Source organism: Talpa europaea (genome assembly GCF_964194135.1).
Source record: "Talpa europaea genome assembly, chromosome: 9".
Taxonomy (NCBI): domain Eukaryota; kingdom Metazoa; phylum Chordata; class Mammalia; order Eulipotyphla; family Talpidae; genus Talpa; species Talpa europaea.
The window spans coordinates 106,266,631-106,276,935 of record NC_140076.1 but is presented as its reverse complement, the minus strand read 5'-3'; the positions used below and the strand labels follow the sequence as shown (position 1 = coordinate 106,276,935).

Genomic DNA, 10,305 nt, shown 5'->3' with positions numbered 1-10,305 from the left:
GTGAAAGTTGGGTAAGGACATGACAACAGGAACCCTCCAGATTGAATACATTTAGAGACAAACCAAAAATGGAAATATGGGTGAACTGCTCGATACAGTTAGGGCTCATCGCAATGGGAAGGGCTCATCTTTATTGCTACCTCTCCCAGAAATAGTCTCATTTTAGAGAAAATTCCAAGAACTTCCAAGCTCCACAAAATGCAAGAATATTTATTTAAGTTTTATTTATTTATTTATTCATTCATTCATTCATTCATTCATTCATTCATTCATTCATTTATACAAGCACTGGGTACAGTCAGAAGTGCGGGAGGGTGAGAGAATTCACCAGAGCCAGAGCGGGGAGCAGAGCAGGCAGAAGGACCGAAGTACACTGCTGAGGGGAGCAGCGGGTGACAAGAGAGGTCTGCGCGCCATGTGGGACCCTCCTCTAGTGGCCGGGAAGCAGCCGGGGATCGAACCGGAGCTGCAGAGGCTGCGGGCAGCATCGCAACCCAGCGCTCAACCGCTGCGCCACCGCCACCGGGGAGGCCCGCAAGGATATTTAAAACAAACTTTTACAAATGTTATTTAAATTTTGTAAATATTTTTAGATGGTAACAGATAGTTAGACCAGAGAGAGTGTTTGAAAGTGAGTGACTGGTCCAGATAATTCTCTAGAATGTGGGAACAAGGCAGACAGTTGTGCAAGGTGATCTGTATACATGTTGATATCAAAACCAGGGGATCAAACTGTCATGGAGACATGAGGGTTATTTTTTTAAAAAAATAATAATTATAAGCCATGAATTACTTTCATAACTATTAGCTCGTTTGATCTCCAATTAGCCCTCTAAAGTAAGCTCAAGTGCTACTGTTCCTATTTTACAAATAACAGAACTAGATTTGGCAGAACAAAGGGAAATACCCCAAGTCACACAGCCAGTATACAGCTGTGACTTAACTAAATGCTAGGCTCTCTTCTTTTTTCTTAAGTTATTTATTTATTTATACAAGCACTGGTACAGTCAGAGGCGTGGAGGGTGAGAGAATTCACCAGAGCCAGAGCGGAAAGCAGAGCAGGCGGAGTGATGAAGTACACTGCTGAGGGGAGCAGCGGGCGGCAGGAGAGGTCTGTGCGCCATGTGGGACCCTCGCCCAGTGGTCTGGGATCGAACCAGCACTGTAGAGGCTACGGGCAGCTTCGCAACCCAGCGCTCAATCGCCACGCTAATGGGGAGGCCTTAGGCTCTATTCTTTCTCCTACACTAGGCATTGAGGCTAACAGACAATAACATGCTAATTTAAGACAATTATTAATGAATTAATTCAACACACATATGTGGAATGCCCATTAGGAACCAAAGCTAGGCAAACCCAAGGAGTCTATTGGGAAAACAGATATGTAAACAGATAAAATAGTAGGTGAGAAGTTCTATAATCACAAAAAGGAACACTTAAGTGTGCACAGAAAATTAGACTACATTGTCCTAAATAACAAAAACAAAAAGCAGTGGTCAGCTTCATGGAGTCTTTAAAAAAGAGTGAAAAGTTAGCTTTCAATAGAGTAACTTCCTTCAGCATTCTCCAGCTCTGATTCTAATTCTAAGTAATTCTACCAGTTATTGAGAAAGGAAAAAATAATTCTGCTATGGAGAAAAGCAATTTGTCCTGTCTCATAACCGGGTGGACAGAGCCAACCTCTGTTGTTAAAATGCTGAGCTGACCAAACAATCTTTCAGATGGTATTTAGAACACAGGGTTGATCCATTGCAGCAAGAGGAAATAAATACCTACTATAAATAGCCTGTTGCTATTTATTCTGCCAAGGCCCTCTTTTTTGTTGTGCATTAATAGATACCTATTCTGGTCTAAAGAGCAACTGTAAGAGCGATCATGAGTGAGTTCTCTCATCAGTGCCATTCAACCAAACTTTCCACGATTGCATTCAATAGGGTGGCTAGCCACATGTGGTTATTGAGCATTTAAACTGTGGCTGGGGAAACTGAGGAAGTGAGTTATAAGGTTATTTTAATTAATTGAAATGGTCACAAGTAGCTAGTGGCTACCAATTTGGATAGCACAGCTCCTGCTACTTTAAGCACATCTTGCTACTCAAAGTGTGGCCCGTGGACCAGCCAGGTCTGCATGGCCTGATTAACTTGCAAGAAATGCAGATTCTCAAGCCCCGTCCTAGACCTACAAATTCAGAATCTTTGTATCAACAAGATTCCTTATGTGGTCTGGATACAAACGAAAATTTGAGAATGGCAGAGCTCCTTCTGGGTGAGCTTTAAAAAAAGGGATTTATTGGGCCTCCCCTGTGGCGTAGTGGTTGAGCACTGGGTTGCGAAGCTGCCCGCAGCCTCTGCAGCGCTGGTTGGATCCCTGGCTTCTCCCCGGCCACCGGAGGAGGGTCCCACATGGCTCAAAGACCTCTCCTGCTGCCCGCTGCTCCTCTCAGCAGTGTACTTCAGTCCTTCTGCCTGCTCTGCTCCCCGCTCTGGCTCTGGTGAATTCTCTCACCCTCCCGCGCTTCTGACTATACCCAGTGCTTGTACAAACAAACAAATCTTTTGATAAATAAATAAATAAATAAATAAATAAAGGGATTTACTGAGGACCATATCTGTGGTAACCTTTTCAAATTGCAGACACCCATACTTGTCGCTGATATCCAGGATAAGGAGTCTTCTTCCTTTACATCTGTCTCTTCTCTCTCCCTAAACATTGCAGAGGGAAAGGGAGAGAAAAAGAGAGCAGGGTCTAAGGAAAGTTCGTATAGGATAGGGGGTTAGGGGCAGAGGAAAAATGTATACGTTTCTCAGGGATACTTGTACAAAATAAAATGATGGCATTTCCTTGATAATTACTGAATATGGGTGATGACTATAGGGGAGTTCACTGGACTATTTTATGTACCTGTACGTGTTTCAAACAAAAAATAGATGTGATTTCAAAGATGATGTATGTGATACCAGCCTCAAAGATGGCTCCTAGTGATCCTTTCCTCCTGGTAGTCATGCATTTGGGAGGTCAGCTTATTGAATCAAGGTTGGTCAAATTGACCAAAGTGAAGAATATGATAGGAGTGACCTCAGAGAACCAGGTCACAGTGTCTTCAGCCTCTGTGTCTCCTGGAGCTCTTGTCCTGAGGAAAGTCAACCACCATGCTGTGAGGACACTCCATCAGTCTCATGGAGAAGCCTTTCTGGAGAAGAGCTAAGGTCTCCTGCCAACAGCCAGCCATGCGTGAGCTGTGAGTGAGCCATGAGGAAGCTGACTCTGGTGACAGTCAAGCCTTCCGATGACATATGATTGCATCTGCATGAAAGATCTGCAAGCCAGAATTTCCTGCCAAGCCACTCTTGAATCTCCCACCAACAGAAACTGTGAAAGTTAATAAATGTCTATCGTTGTATTAAACCTCTAAGTTTTAGGATAATTATTATGCAGCAAGAGAACTGACTTACACAATGTGATTTCAGGATTTTCCACTCCCTGAATACCCTCCCCATCTTATCACTGATGCTTGAAATGAACAGAAGAAAGAACTTTTCACACAATGAATAAGGTTAACATGCTAATACCCCTTGAAGAGATAATATATTCACTTAAGTTCATGGTAAAACATATGTGACAGATGAAAATTCTTTCTTTTTAAAACTCTTAGCAGGTTAATGTATTGAGACATTAATTTCAGTCTTGCTCTTGCTGTTGTAGGAGACTAGAAAGAATAAAAAAGTAATTTCTCCCTCAGGGTCTACCATCCCACAAATAGCTAAAGTTTTGAATTATAAGGTTTATGTTTTTCTCCCAAAACCCCCTCCTGAGGCATTACCCCCAACAACACACACTGGTTAGCAGTTTAAGTGTTTCAGGGACCGCCCCAAAGAACACACACACACACCCCCCACACCCCCTTCATCTTGAGGATTAGGTTATTGAGAAACCATCCTGGAACTGTTACATTCCTGGAGGGGAAGAGATGGTCCTGGTTCAGGAAGAGGCAAGTACCCATGTTCATGGATAAACGATTTCCCCCAGGTTGGGCAGACTTTTGGAGTTTTCAAGAATGGAAACTAGCCCCTGGCTTGTACTGAGTCCCTGTATTGTGTGTGGGGTGGAGTTTGGAGAAGTCGGACCCGGGGTTCCGACCTGCACCAACAATCCCTCCCTCCTGCCCAGCCCACTGCTGGTGTGTTGCTGTATCCCAGGGGCCCTGGCTTAGCAGCATCAAAAACTGCAAAGAAAGAAAACAACAACAACAACAAAGCACCGCCCGCCAACCTCTGGACTTCACCGCGCTACTGAGAGGTCTCCTCAAAATTTGGGGACTTCACAGATCTGGAGAGGGGTGGGGACCCCTCAGAATGCACTCGTGAATTTCCCGCCGACACTGGCAGGTGGGAGCCGGGGCAGATTGCTTTCATTTGCAAAATCAAAAGCCTTCCTGCCCCCGGGTGGGTTGCACCGCGTCCACTTGCCAGCCCTCCCTTTCCAGAGCGCATCAGGGAGGGTACTGGGCAGGGGCCGGGGGCCTGGAGGGCGCGCGGGGCTGGGGGGCTCTCAGGCGGGGAGGCAGGTGGGCTCGGCCGCCGGGGGGCTCCCCGGACAGGTCCCGGCCCGTCCCGGGGCGCAGGCCCCGCGCCGCCGCCCGCCGGCCCGACACAAACACACGCACGTGCGCCCCGCCCCCGCCGCGCGCACGCGCCCAGGCTCCGGGGCGGCGACGGGCGCGCGCGCGGTGCTCGCGGCCCCCACGCGGCTCCCTCCCTTCGGCTCCCGGCGCCTCCCGCTCCCGCGCGGTTCCACGCCCGCTCCGCGGACCCCGGGGCTGCGGCGGCGGCGGGGGGTCTCCGGTGGGCGCAGCGGGCCGGGGAGCGGAGCGGGGCCCGGCGCGCGGCCGGGCGGAGATGGTGCCGGGCGCGGGCCCCTGCGTAAGGCGGGCGCCGCGACAGGCCGGCGGGTGAGGCGCTGCCGCGGGAGGCCGCGACGGAGCTCCCGGACCGACCATGGGCTGAGACGCGTCCTCTTCGAGCAGGTGCAGTGACCTCAAGTCCCGGGGGAAGCCCGCCCGACAGGCCCCGGGGACCCGCCGCCCCGACAGGGCGCGCCCTACCCAGAGGGGGGCCCCGTTGACCTTCCCGCGGCTCCTCCTCTGAGGCCCGCGGACCCCGCCTCCAAACCCGGCCCCCGAGCCCCGGAGGTCCCAGCAGTCCCTGACAGCTCCGCAGAACCCCATCCTGTGCCGCTGTGACCCCAGGCCCCAGCCCAGGAGGCCCGCGTATCCACCTCCCCGGCCCCGGTATTTTGGGCCCATCGCCTGCACTGTGCCTGGGAACTACCCAACGTCTCTGCCTTTCTCTGGTAGAGGGGAGGGAGGGGGGAAATAAGGGAGGGCGGGCCGGGGAAGAGAAGGAGGGATGGTCCACCCTGCCCTGCCCTCCAGAGGCCCTGGTGCTCACTGACCCATCCCTTCTGCCTTAAGCCTATAGTGAAAGTGGCCCTTTCTTACTCCACCAGAACATGCCCGGGTGACTCCCTCCCAGATCTTCCTGGCGGCCTTCCTTGCCCTCCCCAGTGACACTATGCAACCCCAGCGTGACCTGCCAGGCCTCTGGCTCCTGCTGCTGTCCTTGTTCCTGCTCCTCTTTGAGGTGGCCAGAACCGGCCGTCCAGTGGTTAGCTGTCCTGCTGCCTGCCTGTGTGCCAGCAACATCCTCAGCTGCTCCAAGCAGCAGCTGCCCAACGTGCCCCACTCCTTGCCCAGCTACACCGCTCTACTAGACCTCAGCCACAACAACCTGAGCCGCCTTCGGGCAGAGTGGACCCCCACGCGCCTGACCCACCTGCATTCCCTGCTGCTGAGCCACAACCACCTGAACTTCATCTCCTCCGAGGCCTTTACCCCAGTACCCAACCTGCGCTACCTGGACCTCTCCTCCAACCAGCTGCGTACTCTGGACGAGTTCCTGTTCAGTGAACTGCAGGCGCTGGAGGTGCTGCTGCTCTATAATAACCACATCATGGCAGTGGACCGCTGCGCCTTCGACGACATGGTCCAGCTGCAGAAACTCTACTTGAGCCAGAACCAGATCTCCCGCTTCCCCCTGGAACTGGTCAAGGAAGGCGCCAAGCTACCCAAGCTAACCCTCCTGGATCTCTCCTCCAACAAGCTAAACCTCTTACCATTGCCTGACCTGCAGAAGCTGCCCGCGTGGATCAAGAACGGGCTGTACCTGCACAACAACCCCCTGAACTGCGACTGTGAGCTCTACCAGCTCTTTTCACACTGGCAGTACCGGCAGCTGAGCTCCGTGATGGACTTTCAGGAGGATCTGTACTGCATGAAATCCAAGAAGCTGCACAATGTCTTCAACCTGAGTTTCCTCAATTGCAGCGAGTACAAGGAGCGTGCCTGGGAGGCGCACTTGGGTGAGTCCTTGACCATCAAGTGTGACACCAAGCAGCAGGGGATGACCAAAGTGTGGGTGACATCGAGCAATGAACGGGTGCCGGATGAGATGGCCAACAGCACGGTGACGGTGTCCAAGGATGGCAGTCTTCATTTCCGGCAGGTGCAGGTCGAGGATGGGGGTGTATATACCTGCTACGCCATGGGGGAGGCTTTCAATGAGACCCTGTCTGTGGAGTTGAAAGTGCACAATTACACCTTGCATGGACACCATGACACCCTCAACACTGCCTATACCACCCTAGTGGGCTGTATCCTCAGCGTGGTCCTGGTCCTCATATACCTGTACCTCACCCCTTGTCGCTGCTGGTGCCGGGGTGTCGAGAAGCCCTCCAGCCATCAAGGAGACAGCCTCAGCTCGTCCATGCTTAGCACCACACCCAACCACGACCCGATGGCTGGCGGGGACAAGGATGATGGTTTTGACCGGCGAGTGGCCTTCCTGGAACCTGCTGGACCTGGCCAGGGTCAAAATGGCAAGCTCAAGCCAGGCAACACCCTGCCAGTGCCCGAGGCGACAGGCAAGGGCCAGCGGAGGATGTCGGATCCAGAGTCGGTCAGCTCGGTCTTCTCTGATACGCCCATTGTGGTGTGAGCAGGATGGGTTGGTGGGGAGAGTCTGCCCCAGGAGAGGTAATGCACCCCTGAAGGAGATGAGGGGATGGAAGAGAGGGCTGGCTGCCCGAGGGAGTGGGTTCCCCCTGACCTCAAGGGAATTGGTCAAGGGTGCAACAGCAGGCAAGACCCCAGCCAGGGTGTGCTGCCATGATTTTCAAATACGGATCTATTAATCATCAGGCAAATGCTACACCCCTCCCCAAAGCCCTGGCAATGCTGAACGTGGAGGAAGAGGGGAGTGTCTGCCGAGTTGGGTGGGAATGAGGAGGGGTGGGAGGAAGAGCAGATTTCCTAAACTTTTTCAAGGTCATCCCTAGCTCCTTATGAGAAAATCCTTTGGGGAAAAAAATATATTTTTTTTTTCTATCTCTGCCCACCCACACCTGTGAGGTAGTGCGTGTTGGGGAGAGTTTCCACAGGAGCCAACTGGGAACACCCTGTAGTATCTTCTGTGACCAGGAGGTCACACTTCATGGCTGGGAATATTGGAAACCTTTGGAAAAGCGAGTCAGGAAAAGCCGGAGACCTCAATCAGTAGCACTGCCCAAGTTGTGAGACTTCCCACTAACGCCTTCCTCTTTCCCAAGAAGCCCTGAGTGGATGGTTCTTGGCAGGGCCTTGGCCTGTTGGCTCAGATACAGCAACAGCGTGAGATGTGGTACCTGCGCCTTGTCCCGGGCCAGCGGCACCAAGGGGTATAGCATAGAATGAGGGGGGTGGGCTGTCACAGCACAGGTGCCAATACAACACATGTAGCTGGGGGCTAACTCCCAGAGAGGTTCATTGCCTGGTTGGTGAAACCCTTGGTTAGTATTTGATTCCCAACACTTGCAGGCAGGGGCCCTGAAGACAGAGGTTTTATGGCTGCCTGGCACAGAAGTGGGACGTGGGGCCACTTCACACTAGGAGGAGGAGGAATCAGCCTCTATTATGTAGCATCCCGCTGGACCTACCTGATTTTGTGTGTATGCCATCTCTCTATTCAGGCTCCTTATCAAGCTCAGGTGGGGTTCTGTTTCCCTGAGGTGCTGCCCTGCAAAGGGAGGAGTCCCTGAAAACCGGCCCCAGCTGGGTGAGACTGAGCTTGGGGATGGGAGGGACTGGGTATGTATCTCCTCTGTGCAGCTCCTCTCAGAGATCTCATCCCTTTGGCAAAGCCAAAGCGCGGGGTTTCATTGACCAAGGGGTTGGGATTAGGTGGTCTCTGCCCCAGAATGGCAATTTGGAGTGTGAGTTAAGAGTCTTGCCCTCGCCACAAAGTTGCAGGCAGTCCTGTCACAGAGACAGCCAGTGACACTTAACTTTCAGAAGGAAAGTTCTGTCACTCCCATGCCTTTCAGAGCTCTGTGCAGTTCTGGTCGCCAGGCCAGAGGAACTTAGGAAGAGCAGGCCCAAGGTTCCATGGTACCCAAGCCTGCAGAAGACTTGGGGTGTGAAGATGACAGCTTCTTTTAAGTGCTCCTCTGACTCTTCTGCAGGCCCTGGGAGATGGTTGCTCTGAGCTTTGGCAAGGGGATGAGCAAGGCAAAGGTGAAAACATTCTCTGACGTTGGTCTTTTTCGGTCTCTCCCCCTCCCCCCAATTCCCTGTCCATTGGAAGTTCTCCAGATCTTATTTTCTGATCAGCCTTTAGGTTCCAAGAGGTGTCATTTTCCTGCAGGTGAGGGCTGCTCGAAAGGAGGGTCTGACTGCCACTGTCAGTTAAGGTTGGGGAAGGGGACTGGAACGTGACATCGTCCCTTGTATGTCCCTGGGATCTCAAGACTGCTGTCCATCCTTTATTAGTAGCCTAGTCTTGTTGAGAGAGGTGCAGCATTTCCCTCAAGTACTTGCATGCTCATAGGTACGCATGCTCGTAGGTACGCATGCTCACCAGCGCCTTGACTTCCATCAGGACAGTGATTCTTTAGTCCCCACTAGTGTCCACTTTCAGAACGGTCTCCATCTATGTGCACAACTCGTGTGCATAATCTTCTTGCCCTATAGGAGAGACAGTGACCACGCCAGGCGCCCCAAATGCAAACTCTTGTACTTTTAGTTTCTCAACTCCCTGAAGCTTCACTCACATCTCCACAACACTGAATAGCTGCTCTGCAAAGGCAGGAGTTAGGAGAACCACAGGCTGAGAATCATGGGTGAAAGGGCAATGAGGAAACAGCCGCTTCTTCAGGCTCCTCAGAAACCTTCTTGGATTAAAGACAATGTGCATGAGAAATAAAGGGAGAACTGGGTCGCTGAAGGACCCAGAAGGAAACTGACGGGCAGGGGTCCAAGTAGCTGTCAGTGGCTCTTCCTATATCAACTGCTCTGGCAAGACAACGGCAGGAGGAAAAGGTGCCTGGTTATATTCCAGACACTTCTGAGGATTTTGTTACTGAATTTATAGGAACCAGGACTCCCTCTTCAGACTCATCAGGGAACCTGGGAAAGTCTCATCGCCCTGCTGCAGTTTCCCCTCTAGGAACCGTGGAGGACTCTGAAAACCTGTAAAGTGAAAGTCCAGTGAAGCAGGCCTTCTGGGGCATTCCAGCTTCATTCCTGAGGATAAGGAGCCATTTCTTTCATAAGTCCCACCCGGTTTAGGGAATAAGAAAAGGCTCTGAGACTCTAAGTCTCCTGTGCATCCATTAGTTTGGCCCCTACTCAGAGAGACTGGTAGGTGCGCCTGGCCACCCCACTGAGAGAGCCAACTAGCCTCTTCCTGTGGCTTCAGTTGAACCCAAAGGTAGCTTTCTGCTTGGGGGGCTGGGTACTCAATGTCGGTAAGCTTCCTGGAAGCCTGTGCAGGAGACTGCCAGGTCTGCTGGAGAGAAAAGGCTGAAAGATCACCCCCTCCCCCACACCCATAAACAGACATGTCTCCCAGGAAGCAGGTGTCCCTGGAGACAGTATGACAGGGCTTTACAATATGTCTCTGTAATTGTCACCTTTTTTGTTTGCCTGTATTTATGGGGCTCCTAGCAAGGGGCCAAGAGAGTACACCCCAGCTGGGGACAGCAGAGTCGATTGATTCCAGTTTTTTCTCTGTTCTTACCTCTGTATTTCCTTGTAGCCCTGCTGGCAAAGCAGCAGGCCTCCCCTGTGTCCAGGACCCTGTTCCTCCCTCTGTGTACACCCAGGCTGGCAAACCTGGAGCCCCTGGGCTCTGAAAACTAGACAATGATCATTAAACCTGGCTTGAGTCTCTGTTCTGGCATAGTCTGTGACTGGTTTATTTATCTTTTCAGCCC

At 52.1% G+C, this 10,305-nt stretch overlaps 1 protein-coding gene across 1 annotated transcript; it reads left to right on the top strand.

Annotated features, from left to right (window-relative positions):
• Positions 1–5,570: 5,570 nt before the first annotated feature.
• AMIGO1 (adhesion molecule with Ig like domain 1) lies at positions 5,571–7,052 on the top strand (the record flags this gene model as incomplete). Its single annotated transcript, XM_084242235.1, has 1 exon — positions 5,571–7,052. One exon carries the CDS (start codon positions 5,571–5,573, stop codon positions 7,050–7,052), a length of 1,482 nt encoding a protein of 493 aa, XP_084098361.1.
• Positions 7,053–10,305: the final 3,253 nt, after the last annotated feature.